Source organism: Diachasma alloeum, unplaced genomic scaffold (genome assembly GCF_001412515.2).
Source record: "Diachasma alloeum isolate Michigan unplaced genomic scaffold, Dall2.0 Dall_scaffold_00271, whole genome shotgun sequence".
NCBI lineage: Eukaryota > Metazoa > Arthropoda > Insecta > Hymenoptera > Braconidae > Diachasma > Diachasma alloeum.
In genome coordinates this window covers 741,840-767,462 of record NW_021680410.1, presented here as the reverse complement: position 1 = coordinate 767,462, position 25,623 = coordinate 741,840, and the positions used below count along the sequence as shown (strand labels likewise).

The 25,623-nt window shown below is 36.2% G+C and overlaps 3 protein-coding genes across 3 annotated transcripts in view; 2 read left to right on the top strand and 1 right to left on the bottom strand.

Moving 5' to 3' along the window:
• Window positions 1–655: 655 nt before the first annotated feature.
• On the top strand, window positions 656–8,217 carry LOC107037830 (serine/threonine-protein phosphatase 6 regulatory ankyrin repeat subunit B). Its single transcript, XM_015256597.1, has 3 exons — window positions 656–1,760; window positions 3,268–3,611; window positions 5,293–8,217. The coding sequence occupies exons 1-3, from the start codon at window positions 1,177–1,179 to the stop codon at window positions 5,847–5,849; spliced, it is 1,485 nt and encodes a 494-aa protein (XP_015112083.1). The 5' UTR covers window positions 656–1,176; the 3' UTR covers window positions 5,850–8,217.
• A 4,486-nt stretch (window positions 8,218–12,703) lies between these two features.
• Window positions 12,704–20,424, bottom strand: LOC107037850 (fibroblast growth factor receptor substrate 2). The gene is made up of 4 exons (XM_015256624.1): window positions 19,917–20,424; window positions 17,138–17,457; window positions 15,598–16,343; window positions 12,704–13,490 (listed from the first exon to the last, which is right to left on the bottom strand). Exons 2-4 carry the CDS (start codon window positions 17,444–17,446, stop codon window positions 12,998–13,000), a joined length of 1,548 nt encoding a protein of 515 aa, XP_015112110.1. The 5' UTR covers window positions 17,447–17,457; window positions 19,917–20,424; the 3' UTR covers window positions 12,704–12,997.
• A 4,325-nt stretch (window positions 20,425–24,749) lies between these two features.
• LOC107037856 overlaps window positions 24,750–25,623 on the top strand; it is a 3,632-nt gene continuing 2,758 nt past the window's right edge. Inside the window, exons 1-2 of the mRNA XM_015256631.1 lie at window positions 24,750–24,831; window positions 24,902–24,980. Of these exons, the coding sequence (XP_015112117.1) occupies window positions 24,784–24,831; window positions 24,902–24,980 (127 nt within the window). The 5' untranslated portion in view covers window positions 24,750–24,783. The remainder of the gene's footprint in view (window positions 24,832–24,901; window positions 24,981–25,623) is intronic.

The following is a 25,623-nucleotide window of genomic DNA, read 5'->3' as shown; positions in this document are numbered from 1 at the left end:
TTTGCTCGACTCAAATTTTCGAAATTTTCTTCATTCTATTTTTCTTTTCTTCTCATCAAGAAAATCAAGCGAAAAAAATTAGAAAATTTGAGTCGAGGAAATTCTACAGAAAATATCTCAATAGAATAAGTTGTACAGAAAAATTTAATTCTATTGACTTTTTCTACTGAATATTTTCTATTGAACATTTTAATAGAATCGGCCAAAAACTAATACAACAGTTCAATAGAAATTCAATAGAATTTTCTAACGAATTCGACAGGTTTTGCTATTAAATTTTTTCGTCCGTGAGCCCGCCCGAAGGGTAGAGCTACTTTAAATATCCTTAACGTGAACCGCAATTAGCAAAACCACTAAATTATGAAAAAAATCTCTGCCGCCCCCCTGCCAGGAGCAAAAACCCCCGAAAAAAGGAAGCATACGAAGCCATAAAGAAAAATGAAAAGAAATCGGGCGAGAAAAAATTTCTCCTGATCCCATTCTTCCCCTCCCGAGAAACGAGTGCTGTCGACGCCACTGCTCCTTCTGCATCGCTTTTTCGTCTTTTCTGTCTCTTCGGCAAGTGGACAACTCAAACAGTGGGGAGGGGATAAAAATGCGCAGAGTGGTGAAGACAAGACTGAACTGCCTCGCCAGAACAGAGCTGGTAGTCCACACTGCGAGAGCGGGTTTTCGAGTTGATACAAGTGTAGCAACTAGTTTACAAAGTCGACGCATTTTTCTCACTTGAATCACGTACACCTGTTGCTCTATATACGTGGATATCAGCCTCGAGTTTTGGTGTCATATCACAGGCTAGTGTCTGTTTTCAATTTTTGCACGTGTAGGGAATTGTGTGTGGGAAACACTTTAGTCCGACGATTAAAGTTCATTTGAAAATTTTTTTCGCTCGCGTTTATTGCATTCGGCTTCGAACAAGTGCGCCGAGAGCTAACGTTTCGATTCTGATTTGACATTTTTTCAATACTAATATTATATTTCCGCGTTTCGTTGCATTTTCATATTTATTTCTACTCTCGTGTGAATTATTTCGAGTCATCACGGGAAACAATTGTTGAAAAATTAATAGAAAAATTATTTTCCAAGTTTGGAGAAGGGATTTTCGGCTGAAGTTTTATTGCTTCGGTTCCTCTTCGTATAATCCGGAGATAAATATTCAATAGTTAAATATTTACAATGAGTGGAGTGTGCGTTACCACCGATGGAGATAAGAAAATGATAAATGATCCTGACGAGCCGGGGGATTTGGAGCGTTCGGGGGGGCATTTTGGAACTCAAAACTCAACTCAATTTGGGACTCAAGTCCATGAAAATAGTGGGAAAAGTGGGAGACAGGATGTTTCCACGTGGGATGAGAGCGAGTATTCGTGCAACGATGAGACAGCGAGTGCCGCTTCATCAGCGAGTTTAGGGAGTCACGAGTCAAATGAGTTCAACGAATCATCTGGTTACAATTCGCCGGGTAATGAGGGGGATTTAAAGTGCCGGGTCGAGGGGGGGTTGGAGGGGTTGGAGGGGCTGTGCGTTGAGGATGGTTCCACGGGGGTTGGGGGTGGGAATGGCGATGAGGCGAGTGATGACGGCTGGGAGGCTGATGATTGCGCCGGGTTTTATGAGGCTGTGAGAATCGGGGATAGTAGGAAAGTCGAGGAGCTGCTCGGAGAGGGGGCTATTGTGGATGTTGATGAGCCCAATTGGAATGTTTCGGGGGATCCACCGCTACTTGTGGCTGCTACCAATCATTGTTATGAGGTTTTGAGGTAATTGATGGGTCATTTGCGCGCGGTTTTGTTGGCGTGGCGATGGGGAATTGCGGGATGCGGGACGCAGGATTTTTATCTGGAATTCTGCGCTGAGAGAAAATTAACAAGTTGTCAAACGAGTCTTGTTTGAAACAAAGCGCAGGTTGAACATTGTTGAAAGAAGAAATTGGTTGGGTTTAAGTGGAAATGGAAATAATCACTCTTTCACGCATGAAACAATTTAATACAAAAACCTAGCGAATTCGCTGGAAAATTCTATTGGGTTTCTGTTAAAATCAGGTTTTATCAACCATTATTAACACATTCCTCAGTTTGAAAGAGTAAATTATGAAAAAAATCTGACGATCCCTTCACAGAAGTAAAAAAAAAGAAAAGATGGAAAAAAATTGAGCGAAAAAAAATTTCTCATCTGATAATTTTTTTTCTGAGTGGACGGACTGGACTTCTATTGAACTTTCTGTTAGTTTTTAGCCGATTCTATTGAAATGGTCAATAGAAAAAGTTTTGTACATTCAAAAATTAAATTTTGTTGAGACTTCTTATTCATTCAAAATTTCTAATTTCTTCATTCAAAAAGCCTAATTTTTTTTCAAATTTTATGACATTAATTTTTTCGTTTTGCGAGCTTTCAAATTTAGTTTTTTTCATTTTTCCCAATTTTTTTAATTTTTTCATTTCAAAATTCATTATTTATCGACCACTTATGGACCATAAACGTGGACGTCCACATGAAAAGGGGCCACTTTGTCGATTCTAGTTTTCGAGATATTTACGTTTTTGTGTCAGCTGCTCCCATTTGCACCAATGTTAAATTGTCTTTTCCATCTTCTCCAACAACGTCATTTTTGACCCTATAAAGATAATTTTTGGCTGAAAATGTGCGGAATGTTATCAATATTATCATCAGAGTATACATAACACCATATCGACAAAGTGGTCCCTTTTCATGCGGACGTCTCCTAATAATGAATTTTGGAATAAAAAAAAGAAAAATTGAGAAATCGGAAAAAAATTTGAAACAAAATTTGGAAGAAAAAATTTTTTTCGATAGAACGAATCCGAGTCCCACTCTAATTTTTAAATATGTTTCGTAAAAACAGTCACTTTGGATAAGGGAAGAAAAAATCTTCAATCGAGGTAGGGTAAGGGGGTACCACGCACAATTTTAAAGTTTTTTTGCGATTTTAAAGCATTTCCGACGACGCGAGCTAATTGGCACCATGCTCAATCGAAAGAACGGAAAATTTCCGTCGGAAATACCTATTAAAAACCCGAATAAAAAATTCACCTCTGAAAATATTGCAATACAATAAGGAATGCATAAAAACGAAATTCCATTTATTTTTCTAAACAAAATATTTTCCATTGAACATTTCTATTGTACAAAATGCGCAGAAAATTTGCGGAATTTTTCAATAGGATCTGCAAGAAACTATAATTTTCAAGAGAAGTTAGAAATGTTTTCATTCGTATCTTCCACTGATAATATCTCTTTAATTTGAAGAGTACTATTGGCAAAGGGTTGCAACCCCGGCGCCCGTTCCCCGCGAGGTGAAACGGCGCTTCATCGTGCGATAATAAATCGTGGTCCATTCAAAGCCCGTAAATTCGTGGAGGAGCTTCTGCGACACGGCTGTTCTTCGGGTGTCAAAGAAGCTGGGGGTGGCTTGACGGCGCTCCACATGCTCACCCGTCAATTGGCCCACGCGTATTCATCGAGGGTCTCTCAAGTGGACTTTCAAGAGGCTCTCGAGACCCTCAGTGTTTTGGCAAAGGCAGGGGCTGTCAATGAAAGAGATCACCAGGGGCGGAGTGCTTTGCATATATTAGCGTCTTCAATCACATTTGGTAAGACGAACACATCTACACTGTTAGAAAATTACTCTTGAAATTTCAAGTGAAAAAGCTCGAAATTTTTAACAACGACAAAGTCACACGAAATTTCTGTGGAATTCTTCATTGACGAAGCAGTTAATTTCTTGAATATCCAAGTAATTCTCGATTTCCAGGTTCATACAGCACTGAAAACACGCACGAAAAAAATTAATAGAAAAACCTATCGAATTCGTTGGAAAATTCTATTGAATTTCTACTAAACTTTCTATTAGTTTTTGGCTGATTCTATTGACATGTTCAGTAGAAAACATTCAATAGAAAACGTCAACAGAATTCGATTTTTCTATATAACTTATTCTTTTCATATATTTTCTATAGAATTGGCTCGACTCAAATTTTCTAAGTTTTTTTCATTCATTTTTCTTTTCTTCTCATCAAGAAAATCGAACGAAAAAACTTAGAAAATTTGAGCCGAGAAAATTCTATAGAAAATATCTCAATAGAATAAGTTATATAGAAAAATTGAATTCTATTGACTTTTTCTACTGAACATTCAATAGAATCGGCCAAAAAAACTAATAGAATAGTTTAATAGAATTTTCTAACGAATTCGATAGGTTTTTCTATTAAATTTTTTCGTCCGTGAAACCTTGAAAATTTTGAAAATTCAAGCAATAACTTCTCTGAATTTTCAATCTATTGAACATTAATTTGTATGTCATGATCAGTTTTCAAGATGAGTTTGGAAATTTAAGCTTTCGTTGAAAAGTAAATGATTCTTGAACATGAAAAACCCAATTTTCTTGAATTTTCAAGATGAATGAGAAATTTAGCGAATGTTTTCATTTGAAATTGAATTCAAACTCACAACATTGAAAAATCAGATGACATTGTGACTGAAATTTCAAGAAATTCTAACAGTGTATGCATTTTCATATTCATTTCTACTTAATTCGATCGTGAATATTGTACCAAATTTTATAATGTTTTGAAAAACATGGAACATTTATAAATTCGTCGTTCAGTTCTATGGGACATTCAGTACGAAATTTCAAATTGCACTTGAATTCCCATAATGACAAATTAATTAGTCGATTAATTGATTAATTATCAGCAGTAATTAATCAATTGATTTAAAAAATGTTACACATTTTGCAGGAAAAAAATGTTGAAGTTATTTAAGTCAATTCTTATCAAAGACTGGATAATAAATAATTAATTCATTAAAATCGGTTCATTAATTAACCGATTGATTGCAAATATGTTTCACATTTGCCAAAATAAAACTATTGAACTGAGTGACATAAATTCTCAACGACGAATTATTAATTAATCCGAAAAAGATCAATAATAATAAATCAACTAAAATTGATTGATTAATTAATCAATTGATTGCAAATATATTCCATATTCACCAAAGCGAAACTATTGAATTGATTGACATAATTTCTTGTCGACTCATTATCAATTAATCTGAAAAATATGAATAATAATAAATTAATTGAATTTGATTAATTACTGAAAAATTTCCAAATGTTACGTATTTTAACATAAAAAAGCTAATGAATTCGTTGCCAACAATGAGCATCAACAAATTAATGAATCCAAAAGAGATCTAAAATAATCAACAGAATAAAATTGATTGCACTAATTGAAAAAATCCTCACGGTTTTTAAAATTCATTCATCCCCAGACAACTGCAGACCCGAAATTGAGGCTGTGATAGGAGCGCTGCTCTCAGCAGGGGGTGACCCGTTACAAAAAAACGATCGTGGAGAGACACCACTGCACGAGGCCCTCGAATTCGGGGCCTTGAATACAGCCGATCTCTTGATACCCCACACTCCAACGGGTTTGACGTCTCGCTACGGGGAGACCCCCCTGCACATTGCATCGAGAAAAAATTACCTAGAAACAGTGGAGAAACTCCTGAAGCGAAATGAGAACCCGAGGACTCAGGACGCAGGTGGAAATACTCCAGTTCATCTGGCAGCAGCCAGGGGTTATCATGAGGTCGTCTCCTTGCTGATGACTTCTAATCTCGTACAACTGGAAGTTACTAATGACGAGGGACTCACGGCCCTTCAGGTGGCAGCTGAAAGTGGATTCATCGATACTGTTAGAGTCCTCATCGATGCCGGAGCCGATCTCACGTGCATCGATGGCTCCACAACGATTCACCATCGCCATCCTGATATATCGGTTGTCATCGATCAGGAGAGAACGAAAAGGAATGCAAATCACACTTGAGAGACTGCTGGAGTTTAGAAATGGAATGAATATTTAGTGGAGACATCGATACGTATCAGTGTCTTTGGGTACCGCTATGGTATGCTCGAAATGTGAAAGATGAAAGTAAGTTGTGATGATTCGGTGGGAGAATTGGAGAGAATTTTAGTGTCGAAGGGGGAGGAGGGGATAGCTTAACTCAACTCGAAGATCCGTTCTTCATGAATTTTTGAATCTACACAGAGAAAAAAATTAGTTGTTGTCAGTAGATATCTCTGAATTTAAGAACTCGTTGATACTGAGTATTTGAGTGGAAAGGGCTGAAAATAAATAGAATTTTCACTTATTTTGTGAAAATTTTCTATAGAAAATCAGAGGAAAAGTTCTAATTCTCAATTCTTTTTACACAATTTTAGCATAATTATCCTCGAATTTTTTGCTACTCCAAGAGATTCTTGATTCTGTGATTCAGAACTTGAGGGGGTTTTGACCAGCATTCTCAAATTATGAACAGTCTCCTCCTTGAATTGATGTTCCTCCGTGTTCTAAAACAAATTTATTTATGTTTGTGTTCAACTTGACTGAATTAATGTTGAATTAGTGTTCAATGAATCGATAATTTTTTCCCTTCAAATGTTATTCCAGTAATTCTTGCTTTAAGAACCCAATAGTTCTTTTGGTCAGAAGTTTAACCAATTGAAATGAGTACATTTTTTGGGGCTGAATTTTAGAACTTTTTTTCTGCAATTGAGTTCTTTATTCTTAGTTGAATGCCGTTGAAAATCGTGAGTTATCAATAAATATCTCTCAATTTTAAGAAAATCTTGGTTCTGTAATTTAGAACTTTAGGGATTTTCGTGTAAAATTCTCAAGTTATGAATATTCTCGTCCTTGGATTGATATTCCTCCGTGTCATAAAATTAATTTATTCATGTGTGTTTTCGACTTGATGTAATTAATGTTGAATTAATGTTCAATTCTTCGAGAATTTTATCCCTTCGAATGTTCTTAGTTTGAAAATGCGTAGGTGCTCAATTTAGGAACTCAATAATTCTTGTTTAAAGAACCCAATGGTTTTTTTTTTCAAGTTTAATCACTTGAAATGAGTGTTTTTTCTTCGAGGTTGAGTTTTAGCATTTTTTCTTCTGAAATTGAGCAACCAGTTCCTTATTCTCAGTAGAATGCCGTCGAAAATCATAAATTAATAAATAAATATCGCCCATTTCGTCTTTGCTTTGATGTTTCTCCGTGTTATAAAATTAATTTATTCATTTTTGTGTTCGACTTGATTGAATTAATATTGAATTAGTGTTCAATTAGTCGAAAATTTTGTCCCTTCGAATGTTGTTTGTTTGAGAACGCAAAGGTTCTTAATTTAGACAACCAATAATTCTTATTTGAAGAGCCCAACGGTTTTTTTTCTTCAAAATTTTAACCACTTGAAATGAGTGTATTTCTTGGGGTTGAGTTTTAGAATTTTTTATTCTGAAATTGAGCAACCAGTTTCTTATTCTCAGTACAATGCCGTTGAAAACCACGAGTTTCGTATAATCAGTAACTTGATTCTGGTAACTAGAAAGTTTTTTTCTTTGTGATAAGAGAGATGGAGAAATGTTAATTCAGTGCACCTCTCATTTCGCCATGTAAAAAAGGTCCCCTTAGAAATTTCTCCATCTCCCACAGATTCGAAAACTGCAAAGTGGTAAAACTAACGAGTCAATTTGAAAAAATCGCCACTTCTCTTCAATTAAAACGAGATAAATCAATTCGACATGAACAAAATAACTTATCAATAAATATCTCCCAATGTAAGCGATTTTTTTTGTCTAAACACAAATGACTTCGCAGTTAAATTGAAAACTTATAGATTTTTTTGTAATTTTTATACCAATTTATTATCTATTCTGTTTAATGAATTACGTCACTAGGATACTGTTGATACTGTTAAAAAAATTGGAATTTCATGGACAAGTTGATAGCAATTTCCAGAGGAAAATAAAATTCGTTTTTAGATGGATAAGCTCATGAAATTCCAAATTTCAGGTAGAATTCAAGTGAATTCAAATAGTCTTTAGTAGAAAAGAAGCGGAAATTTCACAACTTACTTGAATTTCCTTTTCCTAATTTTCGCCGAATAATTGACCTGAAATTCCCAGTTTCCATTGATTTTCTCCTAAAATAATGCAAAAAACACTGAAATACATGATTTTTCACTGAAATTCCCTGGATTGTAATAAAAACCCAAAATCCCGTTCATATAACATTTCCATATATTTAATATATGTATAATTTCGAAATCAGGCACAAATTAACAAAATGATAGTGTATCTTCTCTGTTTTCTTTGGTGACTTATGTACAGTTAATTATGTATAAAATAATGTTACACTATATTGTATTACACGTTTACTTATTCTCACCGAATAATCCTGTATCTCCACATTATTAAAATACAACTTGGCATCCTCTATAGATAACGGCTGCATAACGACAGTAAAGTGACACACACAATCATTGCAAATTGCATTACACGGACGAAAAAAATTAATAGAAAAACCTATCAAATTCGTCAGAAAATTCTATTCAATTTCTATTGAACTGTTCTATTAGTTTTTGGCCGATTCTATTGAAATGTTCAATAGAAAATATTCAGTAGAAAAAGTCAATAGAATTCAATTTTTCTATACAACTTATTCTATTGAGATATTTTCTAAGTCTAATAGAATGAAAAAAACATGGGAAATTTGAGTCGAGCAAATTCTATAGAAATTATATGAAAAGAATAAGTTATATAGAAAAATCGAATTCTGTTGCCTTTTTCTATTACATGTTTTCTACTGAACATGTCAATAGAATCAGCCAAAAACTAATAGAAAGTTTGATAGAAATTCAATAGAATTTTCTAACGAAATCGATAGGTTTCTCTATTAAATTTTTTCGTGCGTGTACACTCGACATTATTCATCACCATTTTCATATCTCATTCCCTCTAAATCATTACTACATTTACATATTTGTGTGCGTTCCCATGATGATTATGAGTCAATTATCCTCGTAATTAATTGTCTCTAGTTCAGTATCGGTTCGTGAGGCGAAGCATCGCTCCTCATAGAAAAATAAAACTCTTGCCATCGCATCAACTCTCTGTCTCTCTCCCCAGTCCTCTGATCTAATAATTTCCATCACCCTAGCTCTTTTAACTTTTACATATACATCATTGGATTACGATTTTTCATTACTTCTAAATTCCATGATGCAATATTTTTAGGTCACTTTAAATTAATTATATCTTTGCACTCTCGTGTATGCGTTTTATTCCTCATTTTAATTTCCTCACATATTCTCATAAATATTTTATTCTCACCGGAGTTAAACATTCGTGGCAAATGACATTTCACAGCCATTGGATACAGTAACTGCATTATAACGCAGGTTATTCTTTATCGGCCAATACAAAATACATTGTTGCATCACACAAATATTTACAAATTTTTATTTTTTATTCTCTCGTCATTATCTTGACGTCGTCACATTCAACGAATTCCTTTCACATCGATTTGCCCCCGTGCAGTTCAGCAAATATTTCCAACTGCTCCTGTACAATATTTCGTTCTCTATCCAAATATTATTCTTAATGTCTAGTAATGAAAAATAAATGATAGTGATTTCTTTTTCTTCCAAATCATTGAGCCATCATCGTCGCTTCGACTCCACTATGTATAAGGCAGATAGACTAGTTTATTATGAATTTTTTCTTTGACATTAATACTGTCATGGTTGTGACACTCGAGAGATCGTGGAATATATCAAGAATGAACAAAACTGATGCGAATTATTTTCGTGTCCATTCGTTTCTTCAATTTTTTTCCGTTTTTCGACTTTTAATTGGCAGACGTCAGAAGTGAATTACGGAAATGTAGAGCAAATTTTGCGCCATGAATTTTCAGTTGAAAGGGGATGAAAAATCTGAGGGATAGCTTGCAATTTTTTTTATTTTTCTAGGAACTGGATGAAACGAGTTGAAGCGGATCTAAAGAGGAAGAAATAACCGATTCGTTTGTCTAATCGGCTATTTTTTCATTCGACTATTTTTTCGTACATTCCTAATGAGGATGAATAATTTCAAGAAATGTTAAACAAGTGGAAAATTGATTTCGTCACATTATAGTCAATATATTTTTGCTAATAAATTACCTATTTGCTTCCGAATTGAATTTTTAAATTTTCGAATCCATCGTTTAAATTTTTCCATCTCCCTTTGCCTGATCATTAACAGCGCAAAGTATTTTCCGCATTTTGCTAGGCTTTTTTTTACTCTCCAGGACTTTAAAAGAATGATAAACATTTGAAAAATGTCGTAATGCTTTATTCGTTTTGGATATATTCCGCAACCTCATAAATTCACACGAGTCCTTTTCTTAATGATTAATGAGTATTTTTCTTCTTGTGCATCTAGTTTCCTAACGGCCTTTCAAAATCTTTTACAAAAAATTTACTTTTTTTTAAATATTGTGGTGAGGGTATTTCTCGTCGATGCATCGTTACTATTTACTTTACGAAATTCGTTAGCTTCGTTCTTCAGGCGTAGTGGCCTAGTTGCTGAGCAATCGTCTGCATAATTTGAAAATTATCTCTCCCTATCTCTCTGAATGTAAAAATCAACTGACCTTCATGTTTGGAAGAATCGATTACTATGTTTCGTGTATTGATGGAAGAACATTGACAACTGATCGAACCAAAATCGCAAAATGAGAGCTATATAGACAGCACAATTTTGCTCATATACTTTCCATTGACGGTGTAACACTAATTGATATTTTATATCGTTGCAAAATTCCTCAATTCCAGTACGATATTTCAATTTTCACGCTTTCGATCGTTATTTGGCACCTATCTATCAACAGTCTCATTTCAAAACATTTCTTTTACATCTCTGAAATTTGGCAACTTCTTTAGATTTAGGTATGTAATATCAGTTGTACATTAAAGCTCGTACGCAGTGACCTATGATCTACATTTAGCTTTTCCGTTTATAATTTTCATCAATAGTCATTGTAACATGTATACACGAGTTTTTTTCTTCAGTTATATAGATCGCAGCGGCGCCGGGAGTCGCTTTGCGGCCCCTTCCGTAGCGCCTGATTATGAGGGGTGGAGAATTATGTGCGGATTTCTCCACGTGGAGAGAAGAATCGAAGGAATTAATTTCGAAGATTTTGGTAACTGCGGGTTTTTCTTTTTAATGAGTTGTTCTAGGAGAAAATGTGAGAACTTTTTGCTAGATCACGTATGAAAAAATCCTATAGAAACTTGCCCTTCAACGTGCACTTAATTCCCCTCCACCATCCTGTAATTCACCGAAACTCACCACAATTTTAACATCTCGACTGAATTTTCACCCGTACCAAATTAAACTTTACTTCTATTCTACCGCTTTCTACTATACTAACTCGCAATTTTTACTAGGTAACTTTTCAACAGTAAATTTTGAGTGGGGCGATGTAATACATATTATCAAGATATCATAAAAATTGAAAAATTATCGATCTAATCATAAAATGAAAATGTCGCGACTTTTTGTTCCTCTCCGTATCAATATAATTTCGCATTTTTCAAGCTGCAATCGACATTCAAGAATTTATCAGTTCAATTATAAGATTTGGATTCAAGATTTTGTAATAATCCTGGGAACCCATAACTAACAAGCTGTTACTATAGAATAACAAGCTGTTATTATAGAATTCTCCATTTCGAATTAGCATTTGAATTTATCCCGAGAATGAGTGGTTATAGACGAAAATGACAGAAAACGTTTTCTTGTGGATCATGAAATTTCCAGCAAAAAATATCTTCTGACATTTCTCTACAAAATCACTTATTCCCGAGATAATTGCACATTTATCAAGCTGTTCCAAATCCAAATTCTTCTTCTCCCATCACAGAATTCTCCATTTCAAATCACTATCTGAATTAATTCCGAAGCTGAGTAGTTCTATACATAATTACTTAGTATTCCTAAATAATTCAATTCTCTACAAAAAGTCTGAACATTTTTCCCTCAAACAACTCCCCACCGAGACGAATAAAATAGTCGAAGAGATTTGAAAAACCAACACTTATCATTTTCCATTCTTCTCTTTCACGCTCCAATCTCCCTGAAATTCTGTCTAAAACTCATTCTTTCCCGATTCTTCTCTCCACGCAGAGCCCAATGAATCCACCCGATCATAAAACCCTCCCACAAATCCCTCAATACAATCAACACTAAAAGCTACTAATTATACTAAGCCAGAACCCCTGGCTCACAATTATCTCTACACAGATAGGCCTCGTAGTATAAAATCTCATCCAAAATGTACTTTACATTAATTCCCCCATAATTGTCTGACACAATACGAGAGAAAACATTGAATCGTACCGTAGTACTACAGGCACATGCATCATCATCACTCCTAAATGCAGAATCAACCAAGTCGCGTTTTAATGTCTCACGCTTCAAGAGGCCACAATCCATTCATTTTTTTTTTTTCTAAAAACCAAAGACAAGGTTTTTTTAGTTCTCATAAAAAACCGAATGACACGCATGAAAAAATTCAATAGAAAACCTAGCGAATTCGCTAGAAAATTATATTGCAATTCTATTGAAAAATTCTACTTGCTTTTTGTGTTGATTTTATTGCATATTCGATAGGATAAAATATATAATATATTTTGAATTTCTGTTCGAATTTTTCTATCAATTTTTTTTATTAGAATTATTGGGCACAAATTTTCCAAGTTTTTTCTGCTGGATTTTGTTTTGTTTTGCATTACAGAATCCGAGTGGAAAAAAATTAGAAAATTGATGCCCAAGCATTTTTACAGAAAAAATCTCCAGATCAAAATTCAAACAAATTCGAAATCTATTGTCTTATTCTCATCGAATATGCAATGAAATCAAAACAAATAGAATTTTTCAATAGAGTGCCAATAGAATGTTCCAACGAATTCACTAGGTTTTCAATTGAATTTTTTCATACGTGGAGTGCAGAGACAATCTGCTTCCGTGGCCTCACGAAGAAAATCCTCTCAACATGAACCAAGAATTATTGATAATTCCATCAATGGAATTGAGATCCACCTCGTCTACAGCTAAAAAAATATAAAAAAAAAACCAACGAAAGAGTTTAACTCACTCACTGATCGAAGAGCTCTGCCTCGGAGAAGCAAGATCATTGATCGTAGAATTATGCCTCGTCTTCCTCGACCCCTCATTATCATTAACCCCGTTAGGATTAACAGAATGTGACAAAGCAGCTGTCTTATTAAAATCAATCGTGGCATACCCCTTTCCCATTTTGCTCGGTGACTCTGGTGGTGAAGGTAGAATGACGTTGCCCCCTGCATTATCCCCAGTCACCATGACCGAGACATTATTCTTATCAAGATCCAGGACGGCATAGTTAACTTCTTTGATAACTTCCCCAGGTGGAGTTGTCGGTGGTAACGAGGACTTATCAGAATTCACTGATATCCTCATTCGTAAACTCTCGATCTCCCCTGGCTCGAGGTTCTCGTAGCAGTGACGAGAATCGCGATCATCCCAGGGGTAATTGTCGATTTGAGGAGCTGGATGAGTGGGGGTTGACAGTGCTGGCAGAGTTGGTCTGGACCTGTTGGTCAAACTGTAACAGTAGGATTTTGTCAATTGAGTTTTTTATTTTTTTTTCCTTTTTGGTGTTCATATTAGACGTGTTCCCATACATGAGAAATACTGAATACGAAAAGGTGGGAAACGTGTGGAATTGAATCAATTTCACACCTTCTTTCATGGTAAAACCCCATTTTTTAAGTTTTTACCTGAAACATGACTTATGGACCACAATTTTCATTCGATTCAAACTTTTATTTTTTTTTAATGTTCGTTAGATTGCAGAGAATGCAATTGGGTATCCGTTTTTTTTTTCTATTTTGAAAAGATGATGAGAAAGTCCATTTGCTCATACTGTCTGAAAAAAATTTGTTTGGACTGATTGAAGATTGTGAAAGTTTGTAGAAGGTATTCAATTAAAAAAATTTACGTACGAACTGTGCAACTGTACTCAAAACAGCCTTTTTAGAGAAAATATTTTTTGATTTTGGGAGAACAACAGGTGGGAAATTGCTCTTGTACTGTATACAGTATAGTCATTTTTGCTAATAAATTAGCAATATGCTTCCGAATGGTTATTTTGTACATAATTTCCTTCTATCATGTATAATTCATTATTTATTTTATTTTATTGAATTCAATAAGATTTCCTTTTACCTAATTTAGTCAGATTTTTAACTTAGTTGAATGCTATCAGCATCATTATTGTTATTATCCCTTTTCTTCTATACAACCGATTGTCTTTTTTACAGTTTTATCTCCCCCCTCAGCCCTTCTTCTTCAATTCCACATGAATATATCCTCTGTTCTAATAGAGGCAAGCATCAATTCTCCTCCAACAGATGTACTTCGGTTTATTTAATAATCAAATCATGTTTCTATTTCCTTTTCTTTTTTCTGTTTCGATCACTGCTCGTCTACAGTCCTTGAGTGATGTAAACATTGTCGATGGCCTTGCAGATGTTTTCGATTTTAGTTATTTTGAGTACTAGTAGTCTTAATCTAAGGAATTCCTTTGTGTGTCCCTTCATGGATACCTCAACCCAAAATATTGCGCTCTCTTCAAATCTCAAATTGAGATCAACGAATAACAACAATGAAAGTTCCAGAAACCGGTTCCACAACAATTAAATATTCATTGTCAGATTCAATTATTTGGTATACTCAAACTGTACACGCTTCAAACAATGCACTTCAAGAAATCGGATGAACGATACAACCACACTTTCGGTTAGGGCGTTCGCTGGCGGTGTCCAAGTCTGCTATTAATTATTGGAGAGCCAATGATGGAAATAAAGAGGTGAGAAAAAGAAAGGAAAAGAAAAAGAAGAAAGGATCGATGTTAGGAGAGGATATTTCGGATGTTATGATAGATATCCTATAACGGAGCAGACGAGCGACCGTCCGGCTTGGCGTCTCCCAGCGAACTCCCCCCTCAGCCCTTCGATAAAATGTTGATAAATGTTGATAAATGTTGATAAAAGTTATCTACATATACTTGAATGAATTTGAAATATCACATTTGAAGAGACCATGATAAAGTTCACTTTCAGGGAAATTCATGAAAAATTCAAAATTTTCAACAATCATAAAATCCAAATCAACCAATATACCTATCGTAATCATATTTTAAATTCGACTCAATGGCGTCAAAACAAGCATTTTAAGTTATGATTGAATTCAGTTGAAGCATGATATTCACAGATATTCAAACAATACGAAATTTTTGAAAATTTTCGAATAAATCAAAATAACAGTTATTGCATCGCCTTCATCTTCGAACTCGGTCAAAGAGACATCCAAACAAATTTTTTAGGCCATCATTCAACCAATTCCGAACATTGTTTTTAGTTATCCTGGCACGATGGATTTTCGAAAAAAATCAAAAATTAAAAAACCTAATCGATGAATTAAATTTTAATTAATGGTGATAAATTAAATTAAATTAAAACTTTACCACACACATACGTACGGCCACGGTCTAAAAATTGCATTTTCAGACTTTTAGTATCATAATGGGTCGATATAATACAAAAAATCCAAAACTTGATTTCGAACGATTAGAATGCTTCCATTCGGCACGGACAAAGTGGCGAAACTCCCCCCCTCCCATAAAGTCATAGAAATTCATTTTTACTGACCTGTTTATGTGGAGACTCTCAGTGACATTATCGATGCCTGGACTGATGTTCATGTAGGCATGACCGACGTTTCCAGTATCTGTTTCAGAAGTGTCTTCTTTCAGAGGCGTTGATATCGAAATACTGTGCGATGGTGACAGTGGACTTGCATCACTGCTAATGTCGATGTTCATGTAGGATGATACGTTTGGAAGGGGTGGAGGTCGGTTGTGATGGTACTCCTGGGTGGATTGGGTTGTTATGCCGATTGATTCTGATATCAATCCACTGCTGGAGGTTGTGCTGCTCATTGTGTAAGACCTTTGCATTGTTCTTCTGAGGCTCTTGTTGTTATTGTGCTCGAGTTCCATGGTGATGGCTGATAACACCTCTTCGTTTACGTAAAGGGCTGATTGGCTTGAGGGATGGGACAGGGAGGGCTTCAGGGATTGGGATGCTGTTGTCGTTGGGGGTGGGGGAGGTGGTGGCAGTGTCATTGGGGACAACGGGGGTGGGGAGGGTGAGCCCATTGTACCCTGTGGGGATATTGGACCACTGCTGCTACCAACACTTCCTAGTCGACCAAAACCATTTTGCTGGCTGTGGGGAAAACGTGCTGCCATGCTTATTCGGGAGCTTGAACGTATTGGCGTGGGGTCGAGGTAATTTGGCTCGCTTGGTATTGTCATTCGGGTTATCGTTGGACCGGTGTGCAGCGGCATCGATAAGTCACGGGATATTGCGTCCTCTCCGCTATTGTTGCAATCCTAAATTAATGGAAATTTTATTTGAACGGATAAAAATGAATGAAAATGGCATTAATTGGCGGGCTTTGTTGGAGTGGGATGGGCTGATTGTCTATTTGTCTTGGGAAGGAGAAGATTCAGGTAAATATCCGTCGAAGATGACTGTTTTGAAGCTGAGGAAATTTACGAAAAACAGGGTCCTGACATTTTTTTTTTTTTGAGAATTGGTATTTATCGAGAAAATGATACAATTACTGATTAATTGATACAACCAATTGTGAAATCCAGTACTGAAACGCAGAATTTAGAAGTTATCTGAAAGACAAGTGTTGACAAAATATTTGTCAACAAATTCTTAAACCAATCGTAAAGTTTATTATTGCAAGAAACTTTTTTGTAGTTGACTTTAAACAAGAAATGCCTTCTCACATTTAATTTAGTACTTTGCAATCATTTTGATAACGAGTAAGTTTACAGGGAAATGTTTGAAACTCTTTGAGCTCAGGAAATTTCCGGAAAAACTATTTATTTTTTACATTCTTCTCGAGAACTGTTCCTTATCGTGATAATTACATGTTTGTGAGTCTGTAATAAAACCAAAGAATGTCAAGATGTCTTTTTCGTAATTGCAAAAAGTTCCAAAAATTTTCAACAAAAAATTACTGTTAATGTTTTTCGTTCAAAATTTGTAGTGCTCAAGAGAATTTCATATTACTCAATTTGACAAAAACGACTCATCTCATATCACAATAATAATAATATGAATTCTTAATTTGGGATAATTCAGGGGGTTTGGATGACGTATTATACTGCACCTGAATATTAGTTTGCACGAGATTAAACAGTTGATCAGCTCGTCGGCACTTAAATGCGTAGATGCCAGGCCCAGTGGAGCATCTTCTCCCCGATTCAAAAGTAAATATCTCCGAATCATATCCATATCGCCTGAGGCATCTCAACGGCCACTTGACGGCCTGTCTGCCACGCTGATAAAGTACAATATCAGATTCCGTAACTTCTAGTCTACCGGGTGCTATGGGATTCCCTAAGTCATCGACATTCATCACTTGGAATATGTTTGGATGGAGATCATTGATGTCTGCCCGACTGTTGACGCAACCCATCCTTTCTGCATCTTTATATCAATTAAATAAAATTATAAAGTGACAACTAATTGATAGGTATAATTAGTAGTAATGACCCGAGAGCTTCAAAATGATCGTCAGATTTTCAAAATGTCAGGTTTTGAAAATTTAAAAATCGCGAGCGCTTGCGCGAGGGATTTTTTGCACAACTTGGCACGATCGTTTGTTTGCAGAAAAGCTTGAAGGAAATATCCGATTAATTTTGAAGCTCGAGGGGTATTTATCCGACTATTTTCTACATCATCATTTCGATAAATAGAATTGTGGTATTCGGTGTCATCGTAGTACATTCGCCAATTGTTTGTTATTCTGCTGGACAACGGGAAAATTACCGAACGACGGGAAATCATCATATTTAATACGACAAAAGCTTCAAAATTATCGAGCATTTCCCAATAGGGTTGTTGCAAACAAACGAAGGAGTCGTTTTTTAGCCTGAAAAACTTGACGACTTCGTTCGTGTGCAGGGAATCTTGACGCAAATACCCAAATAAATAGTCTAAAATCGCGATCAATTTTGGCAGTCGCTAGTCACACAACTGCGGGAATCCCCCTGGTACAGTCCAACTGACTAGTCCGTTCCCTTGGTTTTCAGAGGTGGGAGATATGGATGTGAGTGGGAATTAGGTAAAGTAGGGGTAGCGACGAGGGTAACGGACGGTATACACTGATGGAAGGATTAATTATTATTAACGCATGGATTTGGTTGGAGACGAGGGTCTATTCGGTCTCACCAAATGTTCATTCGTTAATAGTTAACAAATGCACATTTGAGGGGCCTTGTTTGACTCAATTCTCACTTTTCAAGTGAACCACCCGTTAACTAGTAATGAATATTCATTTGATCATATTCAACTCTACCATTCTTTAACAGTTAACGAATCTTGTTTGGAATGAATGAATCGGTCTATCAGTGTGGAGTAGGTTCAAAAATATTCCACGGAGGACGTGAGTAAGGTAGAGAGTGAGACACGCAGAGGATGAGACAATGTTGTTTGAGTGACTCACGCAAGAGAGAGTATAGTAGTTAATGCAGGGGTTCTAGAGATGTAAGTAATTCACGCAGGATATTTTTATTCGGAGTTAATCACGCAAACATGAGCGGGGAGAGGGGTTCACGCAGGTAATCCGCATGGGGAGGACTGGGGTCATGTTAAAATAGTTTTGATTCAAAGTGATTCACGCAAGAAACCCAGGACCCACGCAAGCGTAGAACGCACGCAGATGATTCGCTGGGGGGAGGGAGGGGGGAGGGGATTCACGCTAGCTATGCAGAATTCACGCAGACGATCCGAGTGCTTCACGCAGTACTTACATAGATGAGAGTGATTCACGCAAGGTATTTTTATTTACGGAGGACCTTGCTATGAAAAAATTCTATAGAAAAACTCAACGAAATCGGTAGAAATTTCTGTTGGAATTCTCTAGAAATTCTTTTGGGATTCTATTAAAATACTAGGGAATTTGTGTTAAAATTCTAGCTGTTTTTTGAGCTGATTCTATGAGATATTTGATAGGAAAAAGTCAATAGATTTCGATCTTTCTATATGAATATTCTCTTGGAATTTTTTCTATAAAAATACTTGGGCATGAATTTTCTAAGTTTTTTCCACTCGGATTCTGTAATGCAAAACAAAACAAAATATGGTGGAAGAAACTTGAAAAATCCGTGCCCAATAATTTCAATAGAAAAAATCTCAAGAGAAAAATTCCAACCGAAAAATCGAAATCAATTGCCTTCTTCCTATCAAATATCTGATCGAATCTGCGCAAAAAACAAATAGAATTTTAACGAGAATTACCCAGAATTTCAATAGAATCCAAATCGAAGTTCTGAAGGATTCTAATAGAATTTTCTAACGAATTCACTAAGGTTTTCCGTTGAATTTTTTAATATGTCTTAGCGTTTCAATGAATTTTTCATCGAAATGAACCGCACGAATTGCAATTCTACGGGTATAAATCTGTTCCGGAGAGGATATCACAAAGATATAACCCTTCGTTAGTGCGTTTCTAACACAAGGTGAATGTACCAATGGGGCTGGGGTAATAAGCCACCCCAGTGTATCCGTAAGAGCGTCCTGGAGATGTACCCCCAGAGGGGGAACTTTAAAATCTCGTTTGCTTTTTTCACCTAAATCTCCGAATCTACTGTAGCTATAAAAAAATGTCAAAAAATCTTTTCTGTGCAGAATTCGATAAACTACAAAAAGTGCCTTCGACATTTTTCCCCAAATCCCCTGGTTTCGGAGATAATTCGACTTTCATCACGACAAAGCCATCAAAATTTTGTCCCAAACCTGCCCCAATGAAAGTACAAACAAGAACTACTCAACACGATGGAGTGAAAAAGAAAGAATACCTCAGGGCAAATAAATTGACTCAATTTAAAGTAACAATTGGCACATTGTCACTTGTTGAGGGCTGACACTATGCAAGATACACTCACCAAATGCGACATATCCAGTGCATCACAACCAATTGACAATCAAGACTGTTTTTTTCGCAATGATCGTATCATTTCATCTGTTGTTATCTCCATAAAATAAGATGGAGTCAATAAAGCTCACTTTTGTTAACCTAATACAATCATAAAATTCGTTGAATGACCATCAGTCAATCGTACAGTTCTGAATACACAGATTTCATTGAAGTAGAGCAACAAACTTCAATTGTGGACGACACAGTGATGCACAGTAACAATTATTCGCTTGTTTATCCTCAGTCATCTTGGCATTACTCAATTGTTTATTGGGACTTATCACTGAACCATTGTTTCCACACGTGAACTGAATTAGTCATCGAGAGAAAATGGCATTTGTTCTCGGACCCTTCGTTGTGTTTTGGTCTGAAACTACAATTGTGCTTTTATTCCACAAGAAAATAAACTACCTAACTACCCCTCACTACCCCACCGTCGACTGTTCGGAGCTAATTTCTATCAATCACGAATTACAGAAGTGTTACGGAGAAGAACTGTCATTTTTTATGTTTTTATCGAAGGACGGGGCTGATCGCGACATCTCGAGCGACTGCTGCGCATTATTACTGATGTTTTGGTTCAGTTGGTAATGCAGGAGGCAGGAAAAAAACATGGCACACTGTCATGGCCGTCGAATTGTTATTGTTTACGTAGTGAGAAGTTAGTTCAATTGTGCAAAATTCATTGATTAGAATATTTATTATTTCATTGTGATTTTATTTCTATGGAAAGGGATTAGAGAGTTGAATGGGAGAATGGGTTGTAACGATGTTCGAGGGTGAGAGGCAGGAAAAATTGAGTTTTGAATTATACTGGCATTATATTATTACTGATTATTATTACTGAATAGATTGAAAGTGAGAAAATGAGAAAAATGACTCAGGAATTAATTTTTGCTTGAGTGACTCTAAATGTTGAGCAGCAGGTTTTATGTGAAGAGTTTAATTTGGATTGAAATTATAACAAGTTAAAGTGATCGTACTCGTGGCTATTGTTTACATTCCATAAATTAGTTTAACATCTCAAGGGACTTGAGAAGGGAATGAAGGATGAGTATTGTACTAAGAAGGCGAGTTGTTCAATAGAAATAAATGGGGCGCTTTATTTAGTTTTACAGGAATCAGGTGGTTAATCCGAACAATAATAAAAGACACAATCCTTCATTCCATTCATTTAAAGTATGCCACAACAATATGTAATAACAATAGTCGATGCTGGAGAAATAGGAATTATTGAAGTTTGAATTGTGAATTATTGAATTGTGTTGTCACAATGATAACTGAAATCCTCCGGAATAGATTGAGAGTGAGAAAATAATAAAATTGATTCAGAAATTAATTTTTGCTTGAGTGACTCTAAATGTTGAGAAGCAGGTTTTATGTGAAGAGTTGAATTGGGACTGAAATTATAACAAATTAAAGTGATTATACTCATGACTATTGTTTACATTCCATAAATGAGTTTGACATCTCAAGAGACTTGAGAAGGGACTGAAGGATGAGTATTGTGGTAAGAAGGCGAGTTGTTCAATAGAAATAAATGGGGCGGTTTATTTAGTTTTACAAGAATCAGCTGTTTAATCCGAACAATAATAAAAGACATAGAATCCTTCATTCCATCCATTTATTCTTTAATTCACATTTCTAAGAGAGGAAGGGGATATTTATTCATTCAAAGTATTCTACAGCAATATGTAATAACAATAGTCGATGTTGGAGAAACAGGAAAAATTGAGCTTTAAATTATGCCGGCATAATTATAACTGAAATTCCTCCGAATAGATTGAGAGTGAGAAAATGAGAACATTGATTCAGGAATTAATTTTTGCTTCAGTGATTCTCAATATTGAGCAGCAGGTTTTATCTGCAGGGTTGAATTGGGGCTCAAATTATGACAAGTTGAAATAAACATAGTCATGGTTATTATTTCCATTGCACAAATTCAATTCACTTCAGTTTATTGAGTCACTTGTTAAAAAAAATTCTTACACGTTATGATACAAGTTTTAAAATAAAATATACAATAATATTATTGGAAGTGGCTCCAACTCTGATCCTCACATACCTTATAACTCTATACACTTTATACTCTATGTTCAAACTGTACGTTATTGTAGAGGGACGTGATCGTGCGCATGCGCCGATCCCGTCCCAAGCCGTTACCGTGGTGATCACGCCACATTCGTGCTAAGCAGGGTTCCCAGTTTGGGTGACTTATCGCCGATTGGGCGATTTTGAATGTGCCTTTGGCGCCTTATCATGACAGTTGGCGACTTGGCGATAATTTGGCGATTTTTGAATTTTGGCAACAAAAAAAAACTGTAAAATGAAGAAAGATATTCCCTGGTCATTTGAACCTAATTGCATATATTTTCGATTTTTGGAGAATGATAGAACCGTGATAGAACAGTACATTAGCACCACGTCTTATTCAAATTACTATTTGCTCATATTAATCACCCGTACAGACACTATACATTGGCACCTTTTGTCGCCTCGGTAGAGAATTTCGATTACTGGCGGTCTGCGAGTAATCTACTGGGAGAGGTCAAAGACAACACACGTGGTGAAAACGTATGGGATTTTAAGAAGAACGATGGGTCGAGTCTCATCAAAAATGACAATTTTTTTTTCTTGTAATTGTAATTTGTTCATCACAACGTTCATCACAAAGATGTTCCTCGATTGTGCTAACTGAATAAAATTATTTTATTACATTGAACATACATCTATATTATTTACATTGGACTGGAAAGATATAATATATGGTAGCAAAGGTTTGAATGGGGGAAAAAAAGGTGGCGATGACGGTGACGAACATCATCCTCCGCCTGACGAAGCTTCATTCCGACCTAATTCTCCTGAAATGTCGTTTGAAGACAACAAGGATGAGTTCAGAAGGCTGATCCCCGAGCGATTGCTGCCAACTCCGATGATCGAAGATGACAAGAACGAAGTCAGGAAGTCGATCTTAAGACAGCGGGCTTCAGCGGATGCCTCCCAGACGTCACTGCATCATTCGGAGATCGAAAATGACGTCAAACCGCTGACCCTGGATGAACTGTTCTCGATCCTCCAGAGGCCGGAGACTCTCAAACAAACTTTACAGTTTCACGAGCTTATGGATCTCGCCAACGATCACCAGAAGATCCTCCTGATGGAGTTCGTGAACGGCCTCGTGACTGCGACCCGCACGCCCTTCGAGATATTCTTCGCGTGTCCGGTGAAATCTGGAAGAAGGTTCGTCATTCGTCTCCTCGTGGAGATCTACAATCGTTACGCGAAGTCTTCTGGGGATTGCAATGTGTATTCAACGTGTGTATCAACTGGAAAACCGACGATGGCGATCAACGGGGAGAAGGCTGTTCACATGGCGCTGAAGATATCGCTTCCCAAAATGCTTTCGCTGTCGGACGAAATGGCTCAGCAGTACCGGACGCTTTTCCAATTCGTGCAGGTGATCGTTAACGATGATGTGAGCGTCGTCAGTGAGGAAATTCTGGCGCAGATCGAGGCGAGGATGAAGGAAGCTACTGGTAGATTCGGAGATCGTCTGGGGGGGGATGGATGTTGTTCTGGTTGGAGACTTGTGGTGGATACCGGAAGGTCCGACTGCTTTCAGTGGAAGATTCTTCCGGCAGAGAGATAACTTTCTTGCGTGGCGCGGACTCAGATTTTATGAGTTACATAGAGTCCTTGAGAGAACCAATGAGATCTTCGCGTCAGTCGTAACGTGTATACTGGGGTCATTGAACGTTGATTCTTCTGCAGCTAGATGAAGAGATTTGTGCTGCTGAATATAGTTTGGATAATGGTCAGATAATCCTCAATGTTGTTTTGTACGTAACACGGGATCAGGGGGTGGATGAGGCGATCAATTTTCTGCACCGAAGGTTGTTTGCATATTCGATGAAGGGGGCTAAGATGCTCGGTAAAGGTTTGAACAGGATACCGATGATTTTGAGGGGAAACTTCAATCTGGATTTTGGTCGAGACGAGGCACGACCATTGGTTGATTTTTTGTTTTGTAAATTTAATTTAGTAATGGATAATAGTGGGACGGGTATTGGCGTGGTTTTTAGAAGACATGTAAACCAGCTCACGTCGAGATTATTTGTATCATATTATAGCTGTGAAGAACCTAGTGCTAAGCCTCCGAATAATGTACCAATGGAAATTTTTGAATAAACAGAGATTTTTTATACGATATTTTGAGATCAATCAATAGCATTAAAATCGTTTCCTATTCCTTTTCGAAATTTTTTTCTCAAAACTTCAACATTTTCGACTTTCTGCTGTTCGAAAATTCGAAACTACACTGAATTTTTAGTGAATCCTGAAATTTTATGATTTTTTTTCTCCCTAACTCGAATTCAATGTCACTCCCCTGAAAATTAATGGTCAACTGTCCCTGAAATTCCAATCTTCCAACACTGTAGCCTCGAAAAAATGTGATAATTTTTCATTCAATCAAGTCATTATCCCTTAACGTTTACTTGATTTCAATTAAATTTTTGTAAAGCAATCGTCCTAAAGAACATTTCAACATAATAAGTTTTACAGAAGAATAAAGATCTATCAATTTTTCTCGAATATTTTTATCGTGACAAAACCCCACGAGAAAACTACGCAATTTTTCAGGGGAAATCAGCAACATTGTAGCGCATTTCAAGAAAAAATTTAACGCGATAGGATTTTCTATTCCGTTTTTGCGCAGGTCTGTATTATCATACAGAAGATAATAAATGCACACTCCACAGTTGCGCCATAAAAATAAGTATAAAACGCGATAATGTTGGCGATCGTGTTCCAAATCAGGCAAATATTCGTTCAATATGAAGAAATCTGTGCTTCTTGCAATTTGGGGAGTTCTTCTGATACTGGTAAATCGTTTTATGATCAATCCCTTCACTCGGCTTTGTTAATATTATTGTTACATCTCGTTGATTCCAGACGAATGCCCTAGCTGATGGTTTTGCCATGGAACGATGGCTTGAAGTTTCCACTCGATGCGCTAAATCTCTTAGCGAAGGTAGTTAAAATCCCTTATTTGACAATATGAAAGTTTATTTGATGTTACAAGGAGGGGCAACGGAGGTAGACACAAGAGAAAATAATAGGGAACTTGCATGAATTTTTTTCCATTTTCTAATCTCAAGTTTGGGACCTGAATAATTCATTTTTCATTCGCAAACGATTAGTTACATTCGCAAACGAATACACTGTAAAAAAAAATTCTAATATCTGAAACATATTTTCTTGAAACAAGTAAATTTTTTTCAATTGCTTAATTCTCAGGCATCTCAACTCACATGACCCGAGAAAGGCCTCATACTTTAAAATATTCTTGTACTCAAGTATGATTTTGTCGCAAATGAACTTAATTAAATTGCGTAGAAGAATCGTCAATCTTCTAGTTTTTATTGTTTTCATGATGTTTTCGTTATGCACTTTCAATATTGCAATATGTAAAATATTCATGACGTAACGCGAAATGATAGTGATGAATGAAAATTCATTCGAGTTCCGTGAAGTGCACACATTCTGAGATTTAAGCCATTGAAAATAATTGACTTCTCTCAAGAAAATGTTTCAAATATTAGAAATTTTTTTTCTCAGTGCAGAATAGTTAGACAAAAGAAAGCGATAAAAGGCGAGCAATTGGGGGGGGGGGG